This window comes from Ochotona princeps, chromosome 15, assembly GCF_030435755.1.
Source record: "Ochotona princeps isolate mOchPri1 chromosome 15, mOchPri1.hap1, whole genome shotgun sequence".
Classification (NCBI taxonomy): domain Eukaryota; kingdom Metazoa; phylum Chordata; class Mammalia; order Lagomorpha; family Ochotonidae; genus Ochotona; species Ochotona princeps.
In genome coordinates this window covers 15980521-16003430 of record NC_080846.1, presented here as the reverse complement: position 1 = coordinate 16003430, position 22910 = coordinate 15980521, and the positions used below count along the sequence as shown (strand labels likewise).

The 22910-nt window shown below is 48.7% G+C and overlaps 2 protein-coding genes across 6 annotated transcripts in view; one reads left to right on the top strand and one right to left on the bottom strand.

Annotated features, from left to right (window-relative positions):
* The window catches only part of SARNP (SAP domain containing ribonucleoprotein), a 52849-nt gene extending 42908 nt beyond the window's left edge, over window positions 1-9941 (top strand). For all 5 annotated transcript variants that reach the window (XM_058673843.1, XM_004589642.3, XM_058673844.1 and 2 more), the window contains 2 exons: window positions 7272-7361; window positions 9672-9941. In XM_058673843.1, coding sequence (XP_058529826.1) covers window positions 7272-7361; window positions 9672-9713 — 132 coding nt within the window. In that variant the 3' untranslated portion in view covers window positions 9714-9941. The remainder of the gene's footprint in view (window positions 1-7271; window positions 7362-9671) is intronic.
* A 5848-nt stretch (window positions 9942-15789) lies between these two features.
* On the bottom strand, window positions 15790-22274 carry GDF11 (growth differentiation factor 11). Its single transcript, XM_004589641.3, has 3 exons — window positions 21672-22274; window positions 16866-17263; window positions 15790-16359 (listed from the first exon to the last, which is right to left on the bottom strand). The coding sequence occupies exons 1-3, from the start codon at window positions 22108-22110 to the stop codon at window positions 15979-15981; spliced, it is 1218 nt and encodes a 405-aa protein (XP_004589698.3). The 5' UTR covers window positions 22111-22274; the 3' UTR covers window positions 15790-15978.
* Window positions 22275-22910: the final 636 nt, after the last annotated feature.

Below are 22910 nucleotides of genomic sequence, written 5' to 3'. Positions count from 1 at the left end.
TTACATATACAACTTGTGTCTGAGCTGCAGTCTTTTTCTTTGATAATTGTAATTTATTATTGTTATTGCCTGAAGATTTTCCAAATGTAAACGAGAAATGAGAATTTTGAAAAAATGAGTATATCCTCTAAAAGGCCTGTTTGGAACTTTTTTTATTCCGTAATAGATACGTGATTCATTGGGGTGGGGTAATTGTTTTTATTAAATATAGATCATGCTTTCTGTTTTCAATGTGTTCTCCCATTACATAATTCTTTCTCATTTTATAAATGACCTTTTAAGAAGAAAAAAATGAGTATTATATATGCTGGAATTATTATCGTTCACTGACTTTGTTTTGATTCTTAAAGAGTGAAAGGATGAGGGATGTAAAATCATATGGATTAGGGCCCGGCGGCCGTGGCCTGGCGGCTAAAGTCCTAGCCTTGAACGCCCCGGGATCCCATGTGGGCGCCGGTTCTAATCCCGGCGCTCCACTTCCCATCCAGCTCCCTGCTTGTGCCCTGGGAAAGTAGTCGAGGACGGCCCAATGCTTTGGGACTGCACCCGCGTGGGACACCCGGAAGAGGTTCCTGGTTCCTGGCTTCGGATTGGCGCACACCGCCCGTTGCGGCTCACTTGGGGAGTGAATCATCGGACGGAAGATCTTCCTCTCTGTCTCTCCTCCTCTCTGTATATCTGACTTTGTAATAAAAATAAATCTTTAAAAAAAAAAAAATCATATGGATTAGTCTAAGCATTCAGTGCCTGGGTTTGATCAGTGAGGACAGGCCTGCTTCTGGTTTCTAGGTTAAAGTTGTGTGTTTTGAGTTTATGTGTGGGCTTCTCAGAGTTAGATTTTTTTCCCTGTATAGAAATACATGGGAATGAAAAATACTTGGCAGTTGAGGATTTGAGGAATTGCTTGGGGGAGGGATGAAGAAAGGAAGGGTTTGCAGATGCGTGTGACACAGAGGGGTCAGTGCTGCCTGCAGATGTGCAGGCCCGTTTGTGCACTTGAGCATGGCCTGGGGGAGCCTTGGCCTGATGCGTGCAAAGAGAGATGCTTTTTGTTTTTTTTTTTGTTTTTTTTTTTTTTTATTTATTTTTAAATATTCATTTATTCATTAATTACATTGCATTACATGACACAATTTCATAGGTACTGGGATCCCCCCCTTCACCCCAAACCCTTCCCCCATCATGAATTCCTTCACCTTGATGCATAACCACAGCTCAAGTTCCATTGAGATTCCCTAATTAAAAGTTTACACCATACAGAGTCCAGCATCCCACTTGTCCAGTTCAAGTTCAACCGCCTCTTAGGGAGGCCCTCTCAGGTTTGTAGGCAGAGCCAGCAGAGCGTCACCTCGATCAATTAGAAGCACCAACATATCATCAGCAACAGTCCAGGTAGAGAGATGCTTTTTGATCGAGGTAATTTCCCTCAGATGGGTCTTGCCATCCCATGAATCAAAACCTGTCAACAAGGAGCTAAAGATGGAGCCAAGTTTATTGTGCATTTTTTCATGTGATATCGTCATGGTAGAAGGGTTAAGTGAGAGAGATTATGACTGTGTTGATTTACTGGGCCTGTTTTGCACTTTCCCTGCAGGGCCAGAAGGAAGCAGGGTCTAAGAGGGGAGCTGAGGGTGCTGGGTGAGGAGAGAAGGGCAGACTGTCACGAGTAGGGGAACTCCTGACAGTGGGTTCTCCCCCTCAGCCCCATCCCCGGGAGCCTCTGGTGAGTTTGGAGCAGATGCTCTCAGCTTTTATCTCCAGGAGGTCCCAAAGATATGATTCAGAATTGAGGTCGTAGAGATACCTCATACTACCCTCAGTGGCAAGAGAAGTACAGCCCTCTTCTCTTTTCCTGTTCCTTGTTCTTTCCTCACTTTTGAGTCGAAAGGAAATGCAGGATCCTTTTTTTTTCTCCTTAATTTGAAATAGTTACAGAGAAAAAGAAACAGATCTGCATCTGCTGTTTCACCCCCAAATGGCCACAGTGGTCAGCACTGGGAGAGGCTGAAACCAGGAGCTTTTTCTGGGTCTTCGATCTAGGTGCAGGGTCCCAAAGACTTGGGCTGTTCTCTCCTGCTTTCCCACGCATATTAACAAGGAGCTGGATGGAAAGTAGAACTGAGTCTTGAGCAGCACTCATAGGTGATGCCAGCATCAGATGTCAGGGGTGCTGGCTTAATCTGCACTATAACACCAGCCACACAAAATTTAATTTAGAATCTAAACTCCCAATTTCTGGATGTTGCGACATAAGGAACCGGGAGAAAGGCTGTCCTACACATTTCGAATGGACCTAGACTTTGTGATGAGTTTTGTGTAGTAGTGACCTCAGAGTTTGTGCTGAACTAATGGCTGTGATTCAGAAGTAGCGTCTCTGATTAGAACTTGCTGAAGCACTGCTATCACTGAGTTGAATAAAACTAAGTTTGTAGTGGTAGGTAAACATGGTGTGTGGTCCAGTTACACCTCTGCCAGAAGGGGTGCCGCTTTTAGTCTACCTGGAACTGTTTCCTACTTAGCCAGGAGACTTAATGAAATGCAAGTAGATCATCTAGAATATTCTAGAGGTTCTTATTTTCTTAGAATCTGCGGTTCTATTACTTACTTTCCTCTTTTTTACTTTCCTCATGGTGGTAGTAGATCAGGATAGTTTCCTCTCCTGCCCCTACTCCCTTGACTTGGATAGTGAAGTGTGGTGGGCTTTTAGGCATATGGTGTTGGAGGGACAAATCCTTTTACTGATCCAGTCATTTCAGTGATGCGGAGTTGCTACAGAATTTATAGGCATGTCTAGAGCTAAGGATCCTAAGGAATTAAATACTTCCTCCATTTTATTCTTCCAAAGAAATGCTTAAGCGAAATACCCAAGAAGATGGTAGAATTGGGAAAATGATTCTTTTTTTTTTTTTTAAAGATTTATTCATCTTATTACAGCCAGATATACACAGAGGAGGAGAGACAGAGAGGAAGATCTTCCATCCGATGTTTCACTCCCCAAGTGAGCTGCAACGGCCGGTGCGCGCCGATCCGAAGCTGGAACCAGGAACCTCTTCCAGGTCTCCCACGCAGGTGCAGGGTCCCAAATCCTTGGGCCGTCCTCGACTGCTTTCCCAGGGCACAAGCAGGGAGCTTGATGGGAAGTGGAGCTGCAGGGATTAGAACCGGCGCCCATATGGGTTCCCGGGGCTTTCAAGGTGAGGACTTTAGCCGCTAGGCCAAGCCGCCGGGCCCTGTATGGGCTTCTTTATATGCAATAGCAATACTATCTGCTTTACTTCTTACATAAGTACAATGATTAAGTTCTTTTCACAAGCATGAAAACTGAAGCTTAGGTGTATTAAGTAACTTGCTCAAAGTCTCACAAATAGTAAATGGCAGATCCAGGATTGAAATCCAGGACACTTTACTCAAGAATCATTTTCCCTTGGGCCCGGCGGCGTGGCCTAGCGGCTAAAGTCCTCGCCTTGAATGCGCCGGGATCCCATGTGGGCGCCGGTTCTAATCCCTGCAGCTCCACTTCCCATCCAGCTCCCTGCTTGTGCCCTGGGAGGGCAGTTGAGGACGGCCCAATGCATTGGGACACTGCACCCGCGTGGGAGACCCGGAGGAGGTTCCAGGTTCCCGGCTTCGGATCGGCTCGCACCGGCCGTTGCGGCTCACTTGGGGAGTGAATCATCGGACGGAAGATCTTCCTCTCTGTCTCTCCTCCTCTGTGTATATCTGGCTGTAATAAAATGAATAAATCTTTTAAAAAAAAAAAAAAGAAGCCCATACAGTACCAGGGACTTGGTAGATGCTCAGATGTTATTGACTAGTACTATTTTTCTTTATGATTAATAATCAGAACCAGAATGCTGTTTTCTTCAAATTAAGTTTATTTATTTATTTAAAGACATTTATTTATTTGAAAGGCAGAAGTAGAGAGGGAGAAAGTGAGAGAAAGAGCATCTTCAGTCACCTATATATTCCCCAGATGGCCGTAACATCTAGGTCTGGGCTAGGCCAAAACTAGGAACCCCAAGATTCTTCCAGATCATCTTCATGGGTGGCAAGAGCCTGAATACTTGGACCATCTTCTGCCTTTCCAAGTGTGTTAGCAGGGAGCTAGATTGGAAGTGGAGTAGCTGGTACTAAAACAGGCCTGGGATGCCTGCATCTCAGGCTTAACCCACTGTGCCACAATTCTGGCTGTAACTTACTGTTTTATAGTAGTTTGGATTACATTGGTTACACACCCTCTGTGAATTTGTTGTTGATTTAATGGGAAAAGAAAAACTTTGTGGCAATAATTTATGATAGTAATAAACATTTAATAGTTCATGTATAGAGTTTTTTTTAAGATTTATTTATTTTTATTGGAAAGTCAGATATATATAGAGGAGGAGAGACAGAGAGGAAGATCCTCTGTCCGATTATTCACTCCCCAAGTGGCCGCAATGGCTGGAGCTGGGACGATCTGAAACCAGGAGCCTCTTTCGGGTCTCCCACGTGGGTGCAGGGTGGTGGGTCCCAAGGCTTTGGGCTGTCCTCGACTGCTTTCCCAGGCCACAAGCAGGGAGCTGGATGGGTAGCAAGACCGCTGGGATTAGAACCAGCACCCATATGGGATCCTGGTGTGTGCAAGACTAGGACTTTGCCACTAGGCTACCACGCCAGGCCCCATGTATGGAGTTCTTCACTTCTTCATCGCCATCAGCCTTTATTAGCACCTCTTCTGTTCTGGGGAAAGCAAATGCAGCAAAGACAACAAACATCTGGCCGAAAAAAATCAAAGTAATACTAAGTTCTTGTGCCCAGCGCGATAGCTAGCAGTTAAAGTCTTCTTGAATGTGCCGGGATCCCATATGGGCGCCGGTTCTAATCCAGGCAGCCCTGCTTCCCATCCAGCTTCCTGTTTGTAGCCTTGGAATGCAGTCAAGGACAGCCCAAAGTCTTGGGACCCTGTACCCATGTGGGAGACCCAGAAGAAGCTCTTGGCTCCTGGCTTCAGATTGACTCAGCTCCAGGTGTTGAGGCCGCTTGGGGAGTGAGTCATCAGACGGAAGAGCTCTGTCTCTCCTCTTCGCTGTATATTGACTTTCCAATAAGAGTAAATAAATCTTTAAAAAAAAAAAAAAGTAATGATAAGTTCTCTTGTTGCTGTTTTTGGAGAGCTGACCTGCTTAAAAAAACTGAGCGCTGGAGAAGGTGGGCTAGCTCCCTATTTGTGATTGTGGAGTTGGCTGTTGTGATTCTAGGGACAAGGACGGTTACTTGGTTAGGGTGGAAACTATAGGAATTGATAAGTTCCTGGGCCTGGTGCGATGACACAGTAGCCAAACCCTTGCCTTACATGTGCCAGAATCCGTTAAGGGCACCTGTTCATATCCCAGCTGCTCCACTTTCCTTCCAGCTCCCTGCTTGTGGCCTGAGAAAGCAGCCGAGGATGGTGCAAAGCCTTGGGACCCTGTAGTCACAAGGAAGACCCGGAAGAAGTTCTTGGCTCCTGACTTTGGATCAGCTCAGCTCTGACCATTGCAGCCACTTGAATAGTAAGCCAGTGGATGGAGAATCTTTCTCTCTGTCTCTCTGTAAATCTGCCTTTCTAATACTACTACTACTACTAATAATAATATAGTAATGATAAATCTTTTTTAAAAGGAAAGGAAAGAAAAGTTCTTGTGCTTATGTAGGTCTTTTGATTGTCCTTGTGGCTTGCTTTTTGTGAATAAACTGTCCTCCCTTGGTGAGGGAGGAGGTCTGTGTACAACATAGGATCACCTGGAATGTTTGGAGGCTGAAATCATAGATGTGTCAAGCTTGGATTTTGATTGATTGATTGATTTGTTTGTTTTGTTTTGTTTTATTTGGAAGATGTGTTACGGAGAGATATGTTTTCATCCTCTGTCCACTCCGCAAATGGCTAGGTATGGGAGGAAGATGGAGGAGGAGAATGTAACTTAAAATGGGATGAAGTGATAGGGTTTAGGATACTCATTCCTGCATTAAACCAAGTTGAAAGTGAAATACTAGTTCAGTCTTTTTTTTTTTTTTTAAGATTTATTTATCTTTATTGCAAAGTCAGATATACAGAAAGGGGGAGAGACAGAGAAAGATCTTCCGTTTGATGATTCACTCCCCAAGTGACCACAACGGCCGGTGCTGCCAGGTCTCCCATGCGGGTGCAGGATCCCAAGGCTTTGGGCCATCCTTGACTGCTTTCCCAGGCCACAGTCAGGAAGCTAGATGGGAAGTGGAGATGCCAGGATTAGACCCAGCGCCGATATGGGATCCCAGCGCGTTTAAGGAGAGGACTTTAGCCACTAGGCCACCACGCCGGGCCCATTAGTTCAGTCTTAAAAACAGCTATACGAGAATGGCTTGTTCCTGCTCACAGTTAGCAGGCGGCATTGAGTCTCACAGATGCCTGGGAAGGAGCTGGAATCTTGTCTCTCTTAACAGACATGGCTGCAGCTGTCACACTGACTAACGTGTTAAGAAAACTATTTGAATACTTTTATGATTTTTCTGAGTGCTTCCAAGCAAACACGTAACTTTGTTTAGTAATTCTACTCTGGGCCCGGTGCAGCAGCCTAGAAGCTAAAGTCCTTTGCTAGCATGCAGTGGGACCTCATATGGGGTAACTCCACTGGCTTATTCCCCAAGTGGCTACAATGGCCGGAGCTAAGAAGAATCCGAAGCCAGGGGCATGGAACTGATTCCTGGTCTCCCATGCGGGTGCAGAGGCCCAAGACCTTGGATCATCCTCTACTGCTTTCTCAGGCCACAGGTAGAGAGCTGAATGAGAAGTGAAGCAGCTGGGACATGAACTGACACCCACATGGGATCCCAGCGTGTGCCATGCGAGGAGTTAGCACTGAGCCATCATGCCAGGCAGTATACAAGGTGAATTTACATACTGTTGCCATTAAGTCATAAATTCATTCTCATTTACTTTGTGAATAGAGGCTAGCTTTTTGTTTGTTTTGTTAAAATTATTTATTTGAAAAGCAAAGAGAGGCAAAGATCTTCATCTGCTGGCTGCTAGGTTGCCCCTCAAATTTCTGGAATAACTAGGCAGAAGCCAGGATCCAGGAACTCCATCCAGACATTCCAAGTACTTGAGCCATAATCACTACCTCCCATATTTTGAGGAAGCTGGATCTGCTACAGCAGCTGGAACTCAAACTGATGCTCTGATACGGGATGTGAGCATCAAAAAATGGCTTAACCACTAACTTGCAGCACCTAGTGTGTTAGTTTGTGCTAATAGCTTTCTTTTCCCTCAACAGTCTGAAGATGATGAGAAGCTAAAAAAGAGGAAGGAACGATTTGGGATTGTCACAAGTTCAGCTGGAGCTGGAACAACAGAAGATACAGAGGTAAAAATTATACTTGGAATGTTGCATAGAGCTCTTGAAGGAAAATGAGAGTGAAAAAATTGCTCTCTCCTGGTCCACCCTTCCTTCCTTCTTTCCATTCTTCCTTCCTCCCTCCCTCCTTCTCTCCCTTCTTTTTTTCTTGCTTTTTTTTGTTACAAAGGCAGCTTTACACAGAGAAAGATCCTCTGTCAGCTGATACACTCCCCAGGTGGCTGCAACAACCGGATCTGAGCTGATCCGAGGTTAGCAGCCAGGAGTTTCTTCTGGGTTTTCCATGCAGTTGCAGGGTTCCAGGCTTTGGGCTGTCCTTGAATGCTTTCCTAGGCCACAAGCAGGGAGCTGGATGGGAAACAGGGTAACGAGGATTAGAACCGGCGCCCCTATGGGATCCCGGCATATGCAAGGCAAGGACTTTAGCTGCTAGGCTACCACGCCAGGTCCCCAAGTACTTCTGAAGTGCTCAAATATTAGATGTTTTACCTTTTCCTTGATAACCTTAATCTGGATAAAGAATTTATACTTGATTTACTATTAGAATCTACTAATGTAGTAGCAAAGAACATAACATTTAGAATCAAGTGGACTTAGCTATAAAAAGTAGCTTTGTAGATCTGGCATGGTAACCTAGTGGGTAAGTCCTTGCCTAGAACACACTGGGATCCCATAAGGGTGCTGGTTCTAATCCTGACAGCCCCACTTTCCATCCAGCTTCCTGTTGTGGTCTGGGAAAGCAGTCAAGGACGGCCCAAAGCCTTGGGACTCTACAACCCGTGTGGGAGACCTGGAAGAGGTTCCTGGCTCCTGGCTTTGGATAGGAACAACTCTGGCCGTTGCGGCTGCTTGGAGAGTGAATCAATGGGCAGACAATCTTCCTCTCTGTGTATCTGACTTTCCAACTTAAAAAAAAATCTTTAGGGCCTCACGCGGTGGCCTAGTGGGTAAAGTCCTCACTTTGAACTCGCCGGGATTCTATAGGGGTGCCAGTTCTAATCCAGGCAGCCCCGTTTCCCATCCAGCTTCCTGTTTGTGGCCTGGGAAAGCAGTCGAGGATGGCCCAAAGCCTTGGGACATGCACCCATGTGGGAGACCTGGAGGATGTTCCTGGCTCCTGGCTTCGGATCGGTGCAGCACCAGCCGTTGCAGTCACTTGGGGGTGTGAATCATCAGACGGAAGATCTTTCTGTCTCTCCTCCTCTCTGTATATCTGACTTTGCAATAAAAATAAATCTTTAATAGAAAAATATTTAAAAAGTATGTTTGCTACTTTGTATTACTTGCATTAGTATATTTTTTTGAATCTCAGTTTTGTCATCTAGAAAGTAATATGTCTTCCTTGAAGTGGCATTTTAAGAATGATGTGAATGTATGTTAATGATTTTATGTAAAATTGAGGGTTCCTATGTAAATACTTAAAGTAAGGCCTGCATTTTGTATATGCTGTAGTAGTATCTGCTGGAATATATTTCTTTTGTTCCTTTAATGAAGGCCATCTCCAGGCCAGACACAAGCGTAGTTGTGCCTAAGTTCTCTTTGGAATAGGACAGTAGACTCAGATTGGACTTCTTATTCCTGTCATTTTGTTATTAGGTGTTTTTTGAGATGAAAGTGTTGTTTGTTTGTTTTTTAATTTATTTTTATTGGAAAGCCAGATTTGCAGAGGAAAGACAAAAAGATCTTCTATCCATTGATTCATTCCTCAAATGGTCACAAAAGCCAGAGCTGAGCTGATGTGAAACCAGGAGCTTGTTGTAATTGCAGAGCCTTGCTCAGTTTATGAAGAGCCCATTGTTGGCACTGTGATGTATTGGGTAAAACTGCTGCTGGCATCACATGGATGCCAGTTTGAGACCTAGCTGCTCCACTTCAGTCCAACTCCTGTCTAATGGGAAAGCAATAGGAGATTGCCCAAGTACTTAGGCTTTTACACCCGCATGGTATACCAGCGGAAGCTCATGGCTTCAGACTGGCCAAGCTGGGGAGTGAACCAGTGGATGGAAGATCTCTCTTCCTTACAAATAAATCTGTTAGTCTAAACAAAAAATCCACTGTTTCCAAAGTAGCTTGTTCATGGGATCTATTTTCTGCCAGTATTCTCCCTGCCCACTTTTCTTTCCCACTAATCCACTCATCCTCTTTTTCCCACTTAGCCTTCTCAGTTCCAGCTGGATAACTGGAGAGATTGAGGAATGCAGTCTGTGGGTGCCAAGCCCAGTCTGGGCCTTGTGACGGTCCATTTCAGTTTGGATTACAGCATCCCGGAACTCAGGCTGTTGTGGTTTTGCAATCTGATTGTTTTCTTCTTCTTTACAGGCGAAGAAGAGGAAAAGAGCAGAGCGTTTCGGCATTGCTTGAAAAGAGTTCTTGATGCTTTTGTTACCCAATGGTTCCATTCTTCCTGATCACATATATATATAACTAAATGCACAGTTATGTGCTTATGTCCTGCCTCGCTATGAGGAAGCATGTACCCAGGTACATCGTGAACTCCAACAGCAGGTTGACTTAACTGCTGTTCCAACTTTAAGATTGTTGTGTTTTTCTTTTTAATTATTTTGCTTGTTAATAAAAAAACAGAAAAGAGGAGATTGTATTTTATTAGGTACTCCTTTAAGCTCTTGGAGCCAGATTAAGAGCGCTTCAGTGGTAATATAGGGATTTAGGCATAACTCCTTTATCCCTCAGAAAAGAAGACAAGGAGAGGGTGGAGTCTTCCCTTAAGCCTGTTTACTCTCTTGAACTCACACACATCCTTTTACCTTTTTATCCTCTGTAAAAAGGCCATATTACCTCTGTGTTTTTGCTGAACAGATTGGAATGACCCATTGAGATAAAACCAAGGGGCAAAGGAAGCAAAGATCCAAACGTTTCCCATTTGTTGTGAGTTGTGCCCCATTCTGAGACTTTGGAGAAATGAACAAAGGGGAAGGATAGCTAAACTTTGACACCTCTTTCAACCATGTTACATTTGGAGCAACCCTCCCTCCTCCTGATCTGCCTTCCTGTCTTTTACTTCAGGTTCTGATCTTAGGGTTACCTTTTTCTTCCCTCTGCCCTGTCTTCATGTGAAAACTAACCAGAGTATATAGATTTCTCTTATAAATTGATAGGTGGGAGTTCTACCCCAGCAGGGGTAAGGGAATAGCAGATGCTGATTATGGGGTTATCTTCACTGCAAGAAGTTTTGAGACGCTTGACCTGTCTTCAGTTTGAGAAGTTTTCTTCACCATGCTTCTCAGTTCCCCTCCAAATCTCCTAGAAAGAAACTTAACTCCTCAGGATTCTCTTCTCGAAGCCTAATTAATCATTCTTACTCAGGTTATTTCTCTTACTGTTTGATACAGTATTTGTCGGTGAGAATTTGTTTACTGACTTTTTTTACATTCTAGCAACTGTTCGTGTTTGTCAGTCAGGAGTCCTCCAGGTGTGATTATTGAAATCTTCCTCTTGTTTCATTGTGGTAATTCCACGTACAATCTGAGTATAAATAGCTCAGAGTACATATGTTTTTGTTTTTTTTTTTAAACTAATTCAGCCAAAATAGTCTGCGTTTGGAGATGAATTAGACATCCATGCTTGTAATTCTGGGATCTAAGCACCCTTCCTCCCTATCCTCCAATCAGCCTAATGTGGCTGATCCAGTGACCGCCTGTGGCCGGCTGGCTGTCTTTGCCTTCTCCTGAAGCTGTGACATTCTCTGCATACCTTGAAACTCTTAATGAGGTAGTAGGTAAAAGCTGTGGAGGGAACTAGTCTCCCCAGCTGTAAATTTGCACATTTATGGTTCTCCAGGCTCATTCTCTTTCTCTGCTATCACTTTAAACTGCCCTTCCCCTCACCCCAGCTCCCCAGAACTGCTGTAGAGAAGTGCTGCTGTGGAGTTGAGGGCCATGGGAAAGAAGGTGTGAATAAGGGCAAGGCTTGTAGGTGTTGAGCTGAATCCTGTTGCTGTATCTAAAACAAGGGGCGGGCAGGCCCCTGAAAGAGGGTAACTTTTTCCCTGATCTTTTGGATTAGTGCCTCTGATAGGCAGTACCATTTGCTTCTAATTAGTGAAATTGCCCTGAAACTTTAATGCATCATCTTGTTACTTTCAGAAATTTCCTGAAAAGAGAATGAAGATTTGAGCCCAAGGTATTTTGTTCCTTAGTTTCTTATTGCCTTTTTCCTCTTTGTTACCACTGTGATCCACCTCTCAGATCACTTAATAGAATAGATTAAAATGTAATATTGTGTAGAGCAGCTACTTAGACTTTATTCTTTGTTCCAGCAAAACTTTCTGTGAAACCTGGGACAAACTAAACTGACTTTTTCCAGGCTTTGTACTAATAGGAATCCTATTATGAAGAATTAACTGACGTTACCACATTCTGTACTCAGCACAGTTTGCTTACCATTGTTTGCATAGTAAACCTCAGCTAATGCTACCTCTTTAATTTTACTAGGTGATTAGGGTAGGTTCCATGAGTACTCCAGCTAGAGGGAGGAGGGTGAGCTAATTGTGCATGTTTATGTATGTGCTTATACAGGTGCATTTGTAGGTTTGGAGACTAGGAGGAATTCAGTTTGCTGCCTTATGCATTGCTCCCTGTCAGGACAGATGAAATTGTTGCTTGGGTCATTGACATGCCTGCTTCTGTCCCATAAGAGAGTGAAAGCTGTAAGTGCTACTGCCCTGGAACATGGTTCACATCTCCCAAGCAGGCAAAGGTGGAGCACAGAACTGCTATACTTTCTCTGAGTTGGAGGATGTTTTAGAATAAAGAAAAAGGATTAAAAAAAAATGATCCAATAGGGCCAGATGTTGTAGTACAAGTTAAGCTCATTTGTGTCACCTGCATCCCTATTGGAGTGACAGTTTGAGTCCTGCCTATTCTGCTTTCATTCTGGCTTCCTGCTAATGCATCTGGGAGGTAGCAGATTAAGGCTGAAAACTTGGGTCCCTGCCACATATGTGAAGTATTAGGACAGAAGCTAAGGGTAGGCATAGATAAAGCAGTTCCCTTGGAGGGATACAGCCAGTAACACCTGTTATTTAACCAGGCTCAATCTCAGTTTGGTGATCGGCCTGGGATAGGAACAATCTGCAGCTATTACAACCAGGGCAGGAAATGCATAAGGGCATGTTGGATCCTTGCAGTAACTGTCCATTCCAGATCAGGTTGATATCCTGACAGCTTAATTTTTTAAAATGTGAGTCAAAGTTCTTTCACCGTTACCTCTTATACTCTGAGAATTGTGCTCTAGGTACATGGGAGAAAATTTTACAGTGGATTCAACTTTTGAGTTAACTCTTGTTAACACTGACAATTTGAATAGCTGTAGTTTGGTTTAGGGGTTTTGGTGAAACTTGGTTGAGGCAACCTAGGATCAAAGACTACAGAATAGAAGAGAAATGAAGAAAACTTCTGGATTTTTCCATTCTGCAGTGGCTAGAAGAGTTTTTGTAATATTTGGGACGATTTCGGATCAGCTCCAGAAAAGAGTTATTCTAGGCCCCCTCCCCTGCCCTCTTCTGCCCATCTCCCTCGGGGGTTTCATGTTCCACTCTGCACACAGCCTAGTGTTTCTTTGCTTTCTGTTTGCAGCTCACGTTTTTAGTCCTTGGGTGCAAACTTCTTCAGATCCTCTTTGGTGCCTGGTCTCCAAGATATAAATGTGGCGCTCAAACAGGGAGAAGAGCTCAGTACTGAATTCTAAACTCTTTGACTGCTTTATTTTTCTTTCTTCAGATTCAAGTGCTGGATTGTGTCATGTGACTATCCCCAAACCCAGAGCACCCTAAGGCCATGTTTGCTCTCTGTCACATAACTTGAAAACTCTGCGATGGCCTGTTTTTGTTTTTGTTTTGTTTTTGCAGTGGTTCCCTCCCAGAAGCCTTGGTCTCAGTGAAGAAGTCCTTTCCCCAGCATTCCAGTGCCCACCCCCATCAGTCCCCTACTCCTCAGTCACCCTTAACAAACAAAGGCAATCACACACACAATGTAACAAATACACAAAGTAAATAATTACACCACTAATGATATGTTGGAGAAGCACTGGCCAGATCCACACACAGAAGATTTAAAGAGGTGCTAGCTCATTTCCAGCGGGCTGTCAGGCTGTGCCAGGCCTCATCACCCTAGGCCTCCTAGGGTATAGGGAGGGACATGGGGAATGAAGTTTCAGCTTGGAGATTCATGTTCGTAAGATAAACTCCCCCAGAGGTCTTTATTTGGTGGTATTAAAGGGGCAGTGTTCTGAGTGTCCCCCAAGTTCAATGCCCTTGCTCTCTAGAATCTGTAGAGGGAAGCTATCTTGTGCCTACTCCCCAACTCCCACCAGCACCAAGCACAAGAGGCATTTGAACTTTGGAGGGAATTGTCTTCTGTTCACTTCTCTGTGCCTCTCCTTCCAAGAAAATGCCATATTAATGGGCTGTGTGTCTTGTTCTCCAAGATTGTGGCAGAAGGAAGGATGAGCAGGGCCAGAGAGGAGAAACTTGGGGTTAACGTAGCTGCTGAATGGGAGGAGTAGAAATGCTTACCACCTCCTGTCCATTCCTCTGTTGAAACACCATATCTCACTTTCTCACTATGAGAACAGGAATAAGATGCTGATGCTTGCTTGCATCACTGTCTCAAGGGTGGGCCCATACCTTTTCCCCCTCCACCATCTGGCCAAGGGAGAGTCATGCTGTTGGGGAGAACAGCCTTGCAGGAATGCCTGCCAGCTAAAGGTTGCACTTAGGTTAGTTCAGTACTGTTTATATCAGACCCATAGCTGCTGGTTCCATTGAGAGTGACCATCTTGCTGAAGCTTCTTCCCCTCTCCTCTCCCGACATCCTCTTGGTTCTCTTGGAGCTGAGAGGCTGGTGCTGAGGTCCAGATTAGGTGTGTGGAGTCCGGGCTCCTCGGCCTCAGGCACTGTCCAGCTGGGAGGCAGATGGGGGCTTGCACTGTGAAGCTGCCACTCCTCGAAGCCTCATCTCTTCACCACTACTCTGGTGCCCTGGTTATCTGTCCCACAGCGAGAGGTATTTCATGTCCATAAAGTGCCCGTGGTAAGTGCTCAGAATTCATCTCTTGGCTGTGGCGGGTGCTGCCATTTCTCATTCCATCGAGGGGAAGAAACTGAGGCACAGTGAGTCCAGTGGAGGGTGGTCAGGATTGTGGGAGGAATGGATGGACCCAGCTAAACGACTTGACATGGTAACCGATGTCTGCCTGCTTCTTAGCTTTCCCATCCTCTGCTCTAACTGGCCTTGTCGGACACATCTCCCCACTGTGTTGTCCCTCCCCTGCTGCCAGGGACTGCTAGATTCCAAAAATAAAAGACAAAAATAATTATAGACACTCTGTTCTCTTGTTCTCCCTCTTCCACCCTGAGCTTTGGGGTTGGGGGACTAAAATGCCCCCCTCCAGAATTCCTTCCACCTTGGTCTGCTGGCTTTGTTCCCTAGCCCAGAGTGGCAATTTGGATTCAAATGCCCTGTGGCCTTCAGCCTCCATGCTTCTCCTTTCTTGTCCCCTCCTAACTTTCTCTACACCTGGGGAACTCTGGGATCTCTATATACCCCTTTTATTGACCTGAAAGTAGAGGCTGGAGCAGGGACATTCCACAGGCTCTTTGGTCTCTCTTGGCTGAGGGGAATTGGGGCAAAAGCAGGCCGCACCTTTTGGCTAAGTAACACCATGAGGGTGGGCCTGAGGGTTAGCTTAGTGGCGATCATCAGACAGATTCTGGGTGTTAAGGGCTCCCCCAACCCCAGCTCTTAGATCCTAACCTTTTACTGTTTCTTTGACCAGTGGCTTTAGTTCAACCCGTTCTGCTCAGGAAGGTTGAATTAGGGTGATTATAGGCTAGAAATTCCATGTGTTGGTCCTCCTGCCCTTTACTCCCATTCCCAACCCTGGAGGCTTTATACAAGTGCTTAAGTAGGTGGGCATTAGGGGAGTGCAGGGTTTAGGAAATATGGGGAAAATGGGGCACTGGGCAGGGGTCCTGCTATTCCAGTAAAGCCAAATACCAAAAAAAAAATATGTAAAGTCATAATAAATAAATAAATAAAATTCCCAAATCCTTACTTTTGCCCCTGCCCTCATTTCCCTTGCCCTGACCACTGATGAAGGGAAAGAAGGAAGAAGCTAAGAATGGATTTTTGATTTCCTCTCCTACAGAGTAGTTGGGGGATCTCCCCGAACTATACCAAGCCCTCACTTTGCCAGTGGAAGAAAGGAGGCTTAGCCTGGGGCTTTCATTTATTACTCCATTTCCGTTTCTCTCCGTGTTTGTCTCTGCCTAGTCTGTCTTCTGCGTCTCTTTGCCTTCTCCCTGCTGCTCTTTTGTTCCACCATCTATACTTGTCTCTACCTCTGTCTCTATACCTCTCCGCCTTCTTGCTAAACCTTCTCACCTGCAAACCTCAGACATGCCCTTCCTTCCCCTTTCCCCCAAACCCTTCACCCCTCAATCCCCACCTGCCTCCCTCTGTTGTATTGCACACTGCTTGGTCAGGGAACAAGGTGTGATGTTCATGGGGAGAGGTGGAGGGCGCTGTGGAGCTGGGGGGGAATGAGGACCAGGACTGGGGGTCTTAGGGTAGGGTCAGTGGGGGAGGCATCCACTGCCCCCCCCATGTTAGGAGCAGCCACAGCGATCCACCACCATGCCAGGGATCTTGCCGTAGATAATCTGCTGCTTGTCATTGAAGTAGAGCATGTTGATTGGGGACATCTTGGTGGGGGTACAGCAGGGCCCAGCAGAGCCTCTCGGGTTGGCCTGTTGCACCAAATGGGTATGCGGATACTTTTGCATGAACATGTACTCGCACTGGCCAGAGCAGTAGTTGGCCTTGTAGCGCTTAGGTGCGATGATCCAGTCCCAGCCAAAAGCCTCAAAGTCCACCGTGAGGGGATAGCGGCAGCAGCGGGACTCGCTCGAGTGCTCATCACAGTCCAGGCCCAGGTTCCGCCGGGACCGTTTTGTGTTCTCTAGGACTCGAAGCTCCATGAAAGGATGCTGGGGGTCAGGGAGAGGGGAAAGAGATGTGACATAACCCTGAACAGTTCCTCTTCCCTGTTCGTTCCCACCTGCCTCCACAGGGGCATCATATCACATACCATTGACTTACTGCCTTTTCTGCCGCTCCCACCCCCACATCACGGCTTCTGCCCACTCTGCCAGCTAGCCATCTTACCTCCAGCTCACCTTACCTAATTCCTCCTCTTTTGGCAACATAACCCTCCTCAGCCTCTTGGCCCAGGGCTCATTAACAGCCAGTTTTTGTGTTCCCATGGATCTCCTGTTAAATGATGCCTTTCACCCCAAATTCAGTTTCAGCTTTTTTCTGGCTTAGAGCCCTGAAAAGCAATAGTTGCCACCCCACCCCCTCAACTTCTCTGGCCCCAGAAAAATAATCCTGATCTCCCATCCCCTGCTCATTCCTGGTCTACTTTTTCCAATATCCCCACCTCCTCAAGGCCAGGTTATGCATATCCACCACCACTTGAGGCCCCCCTGCTCACCAGCCCCTCAGCTCCTGGCCCCAGGGAAGTGACAGCCAGATCTGTGCCACTGGGATCAAAGGCGTTGATCTCGATGCCCCAGTTGCTCTGTGGCTGGCGGAACCAGCTGTGTAGTACTTGCTTGAAGTCGATGCTCTGCCAGTGCCCGGAGCGTGAGTGCAACTCAATCTTGAGTGAGCGGATGCGGATGTGACGTCGTCCTCCACCCCCTACTCCTGCGGTCCCTTCCCCAGTGAGGGGTTTTAGTCGCAAGATCTGTAAGTAGACTGTGGCTGGACGGGGCACTGGCCGCAGGTACACCCACAGCTGGGCCTTCAGTACCTTTGTGAACATCACCTTGGGACTGAAGTGGAAATGGCAACAGAGTGGGCTGCCGTCTGTCTGCACTGCAGGGTCCGCTGGTGGGAGAGAAGGGGACAGAAGTATCAGCAAAGGGTGTATGTGGAGATCAGCTGTCCCACATAGCATTGGCAGTTTGAAGTTCTCGGCCTGAATTGTCCAGTTCTTCTCCCTTTTGTGGCTGTCTTGGTGACTACTATTTGCTCAGTACAGTGTCTGCTCTCTATAGGGTCATGGATCTGTCAGGCCTTACTTACCTGTCCTTGTCCCAAATCCCATTGCTACCCTGCAAAGCTAGCAGGGAACAGTCCCTTGACCTGCAACTTCCTTTCCTTCAACTTTCCCAGGACACAGAACTCCAACTTTTTCTGAATCTTTGATGCTTTTCATGGCAGTTGTACCTCTTACCATACTTCCTATCCTCATGTTACCTGGCACCATTTCCTCTTTGATGGGCAGGTAGCACCTGGCATGACACCTCTAACCCCCAAACAAACAAACAAAAAAGGCAATTCAGAGGGGAGAACACGAGGTCCACCCAGCCAGGGAACATGAGCTAAATTTATCCCATGAAGTAAACCAGAATTCAGAGCTGGGCTTGTTGTCTCATTGCCATTAGGAACAACATACTCAGTGAAATGGAATTACCCAAGCACTCACGCATTGAACTACCCATTTGTCTCTCCTAAGAACAAGTTTCCTGACCTGCTACCTCCTCATCAATACCACTACTTTTTCAGCTTTTTAGGAGTGGGGAAAACTACCTCTACATTGTCTCCTATTTGCCTAAACCATCAGAAGTGATACAGAATACATCAGATCAATTATAACAGGTCATCCTTTCTCCCCTGAGCTTCCTTTGGTTTCTCAATCAAGTGGCATTAAATCTTTCCAAAGAATCAGCATCTCTCAAGCTTACATTTGACCTGTTTCTGCTCATTCTGGAACAAGAAATGGATCCCTTCTTGAGTCTTCAGGAATAAACCTGCTTCCACTGCAGCTTCTTCCCCAGCTGTCTTTCCTAATCTTTTCAGTCAGTGGAAATGCTCTAAATCCTATCTCCATTGGACAGGATAGATTGCAAGATTCAGAAATGAGCTAGCATGGCCCCCTTGGTGTCATGGCTAAGTCCTGACTTGTGCATAATTGTAGAGGACTTAACCTCTGTGGAATCCCATCAGCTCCCCTCTCCCCACCCCAGGAGGAGGACACCAAATGAGATGAACTGGAAAGGGCTTCATGAATTTCCTGTATTGGGGACATGCTTCCTTTCCTGTGGTTCTCTGAGGTCCCAAGGTTCTGGGAGTCCTTCCAGGTAACCCCCTGGTCAGAGTCTCAGGCATGTGTGAGGGAGCAGAGTTTGGAGAACCGCCACTAAAGAACAGGCAGAGAAGCTAGAGCAAGGGAACACTGGGTGAGATGGGGAGCGACAAGTGCCACATGGCAAAGGATGCCTTCCATTAGCATCAGAACTAGAAGTAACCTCCGGGAGGGTAGTTGTTAACAGCATGTCCATTTTGCAAATCATTATCACTTTAGTGTCTCCTGTGGTACCAGGCAGTTCTCAGCAAAAGTGTGCAGAATGAACTCCCTCCACTCTCGGTGGAACTTAAATGATAGAGGCCCCTGTCAGAAAGTTCTTCGTGGTGTCTAAACTTGTTGGCTAAATCAAAGAGGGTTCATTCCTTGCCTGGCTCCTCATTGACCAGTATCTGACCTTACCCACCAAGCTTCTTGGTGGAATAGAGATACTCTTTGATAGGGGTGCTGAGCATTATGTAAAAAATGTGAGCACAACAGCAGCTTCTACTATTTTTAGTTTTTTAGTTTTCTAAGCTCCAAATGTGCTTCCCCTACCTAAGCTGACATGCGGTTTGGGGCACCAGGGAATCACCATATACCCCCGCACCCCTGGATGTGGGGACAGTAGGGAGAAAGAAAAAGGGAAGAGATGGGAGCGACTGCAGATAGTAAGGGAGGTAAGAATGTGAAGTTCTGGGGTGAAGACAGGGTAGAGGAGCAGGTAAGAGCAGGAAGAGGGAAGGGAAGAGAAGTAGCAAGTTCAGGAGTTGGAGTAGAAGTGGATGGGGAGTAGAAGTGGATGGGGTTGGGAAGCTAAAGATGCAGGGAGCTGAGCCTTGTGAGGTCAAGAAGAGAAAGGATTGAAGGGGGACAACGGGAGGAACAAAGGCAGAGCTACAGAGGGAACCGGGGGGCTAGAGAGCCCCCAACACATGGAGGGCGGGGAAGGGGCCACATCTGGGTTGGATTGATCGGGCTGGTGGCAGGCAGCAGGTCAGGTTTAGGAGGCGGCGGCGCTGGTGGGGGAGAGAGGTCATTGCACTATTTTCAGCAAAAGCCCAACCCCCTCCCTGCCCACCGCCTCCCCTTCCCCCCCCACTCTCTCCCAACCTAGGCAGCACAGCCTAGGGGCTGGAGGTTGGGCTGAAAGGGCAGGGGCCTCTTGGTGTGGGGAGCAGAGAAATTGAGGGGCTGGACTTGGCTCCCAGAAGAGCAGGGGACTGGATTCCCAGAATGAAGGCTGGGGTGGGAGAGCCTGAGAGGGTACAAGGAACTAGGGCAGGCCCAGCAGCCTAGGAGGGGTGGGGGCTGGGGTCCAGGGTTGAGGGTTGAGGGCTGGGGGAGGGGGGAGGGGAGGAAGGGGGAGGGGAGCGGAGGCCATCTCTGCTGACAAACACCTCCCCCGATTAGCAGAGCACAAGTCTCTTATTAAAGCGGGTCCCTGGGGATTAGACTATAAAAGTCTCTTTTTCCTTTTTCCCCTCTCTCCCTCCCCTCCCCTCCGCTCCCCCTCCCTCTCTTAAGAGCTCAGCTAGGCTCTTAAAGGGGACGTACAATACCTGGCTGGAGACCCAATTCCCTAGTTATCCAAGTCCCGGAGTGACAGGGGGACAAAGTTGGGGTGCGGCCCCACCTGCTGGTGTTACCCCTTCCTAGGTCTGAGTTGCACTGCCCTGTCCAGGTACAAGGAGTCAGTTCCCTTCCAGCATCCCCATCAGAAGAGTTAAGTCTGGGTTCAGGCCTGTGGGTCAAGTGATGCCAGGGATAGCAAAGGGCAAGGGGAAGTCCACAGCCCGGTGCCCAGCCTGGGAACACACACACACACACACACACACACACACACACACACACGCCATCTGCCTTTCGTAGTCCACCTGCTTCTGGCAAACTCCATAAGAATTCCTCTCCAACTGTTTCTACAATCCTCAGTGGGTCTTTGCCTGACCCTGGCCTCCCTGGCAAAAGCCTTCAGAACCCAAAATTGGATTCTCACTCCTTCACCACCTGCCAAGCTTTGCTGGCTTCCTGGTCCGAGGAGTTTCCTTTACAGTCCTGAACACGTCTGGGTCTACAGAGGCATGGCTGGTAGGCTGCACCTCTCAGCTCTCCACATGCACACCTGGGCCCCGGGCCTCTCCCATGGGGATGGGCCACCAAGACTCCCTTCAGCTCCCAGCTTTTTATGACCCATCTGCCAATAAACCAGTTCCCCCTCTCTTCTGTTCAAAGCCATAAAACCAAACTCTGTGTGTGTGTGTGGGGGGGGTAACCTTGCCAAACCATTAGGGAGTAAGAAAAAGCCTGGTTCCTTGCTGTTGAAATGGGGCGGGGGCGGGGGGAGAGAAAACAGAAGAAGAGGTACAAGGGGGGTCACCTGACCCTAGGGAGAGCTGGGGTTGGAATGAGAAGGGGATGTAATATTGGCCTGGGTTTTCCAGGCCATAAAATATCAAAGCAGTGCCTGGTCTATTAACATGTTCATCTTCCGTTTGGCCCGCAGCAGCTCGGATGCCTCGGTACCCACTCCCCACCCCTTATTTTTTTTTTTCCTTTCTTCCTAGGGTTTCCTCTCTCCAGTTGTGCACAGGAACAGGCAAAAATAAGGGAGACAGCGGGAAGGACCGAGGGAAGGACTGAGCAGTCACTGAGTGTCCAGAGTTCTCTGCGCTCCTTCAGAGTACATGAAGACGAGGCTTTCTGGGGTCCCTGGGATTCCGGTGGGCCCCAGGCGAGGGATGGAAAGGTGCCAGCTGGGCTGCCAGCCGAGGGATCCAAGGCTCTGGGACCCCGAACGGGGTCAGGGAGAGGTGGGCACGTGCGGAGAGGGCCAAGAGCACTGGAACCTAGCAGGAACTGCGGGCGTCCCAGCACCTCCCCACTACTCACCCCTATGGGAGGGAGTCGCTGCCAGGTCCGCGGGCGGCAGGACCCAACTACCCTGGACTCCTCAACAGGGCCTTTTGCACTCCGGGGTAGTACACAACATCTCAGGGGCAGGACGTGCACACACAACTCCGCAGCCCATCTCAACCGCTCGGAAAACTTGCGCGGGGCAGTCCCCCTTTCCCAAGCCAGTCAAGTTCCGGCAGAGGAAGCCTTCGGGAGCACTCCACCTAGGAGCCGACCCCGGCGTCCCGCCACCCGCGCGTCCCGAAGCGCACTTACTCTCCTGGGCCATGCTAATGACGGTCTCGGTAGTGGCGTGGTACTCGTCCTCCTCCAGGAAGTCCTCGGGCTGCAGAGCGTCTCCCTGGAAGTCGTGCAGGTCCAGGATCTGCTGCAGCGGCGGCGCCTTGGGAAGCAGCTGCTTCACCACCTCGCGGCTGATGTTGGGCGCCTCCTTGAGCCGCAGTTTGCTCAGGATCTGCGACTTGATGCTCTCCAGGCGCAGCTCGCGGCTGTGCTGCCGCCACACGCACACGGGGCAGCCGTCCGGCTCCGGCGCCGCGGACGGGGCCGGCCGGCTCGAGCGCTCCCCCCCGGCCCCGGCCGCCGCTGCCGCCGCCGCCGCCGCCGCCGCGGGGCCCTCGGCCGCCTCCCCCCGGGGCCGCAGCTCCAGGGCGAGGAGCAGGAAGCCCAGCAGCAGCGGGGCCGCGAGCACCATGCTGGAGGGGAGGGGAGGGAGGACTGGGGGGCGGGGACGCCGGAGTCCCGCGGGGAGGGGGCGGAGGGAGGAGGAGGGGGTCCCGGCGGCGCGGGATTGGGGGCTGCCCGGCCGAGGGGGGGCCGGGGGGGGCCGGGGGCGGCGGGCGCGCGGGCGGGGCGCGCGGGCGGCCGGGGCGGGCGGCTGGGGGGGCCCCGAGCCCGGGCCAGGCCCTTTATAGCCCCGGCCCCCGTGTCGTCAGCGGCCGCGATTGGCTACGGAGCCAACAAAAGAGGTAGCGCTGTCATCCGAGGCGAAAGAGGGAGCCGGAGAGAGAGCCCAGCCATCGGGAGGGAGGGAGCGCGGGCCCCGAGCAAGACGAGGAGACCGCGAGCTGAGGGGCAGGGACCCAGAGCGAGGCCAAGTCCGAGCGAGCGCGGGAGCCGGGAGGGAGGCCGAGCCGGGGGGCGACGACACGGGGCGAGGGCCCGGAGGAGAGGGCGGAGAAAGCAGGGACGGAGCGGTCACTGGGAGCTAGAGCCCGAGGTGGGGAAAGAGCGAGAGTCGGTCCGGGTAGAGTCCCTAAGGGAGGAGAGAGAGAGAAAGAGACAGAAAGAGATGCGGACTGGACTCGAAGGCTGAAGGTCTGCAGAGTGGACAGATAGACAGGGGCATGGGACTGCAGTGGGGAGAGGACAGAGCGGAGAGATGGGAACAGGTGCAGGAGAGCTGATGGGAACCCCGGGAAAGCCAGTGGGAAACCAGCCCCCGCCCTCGGGAGTCCCCGGAGGAGGCCAGGGTTAGGGGGCAGTAGCAGTGAC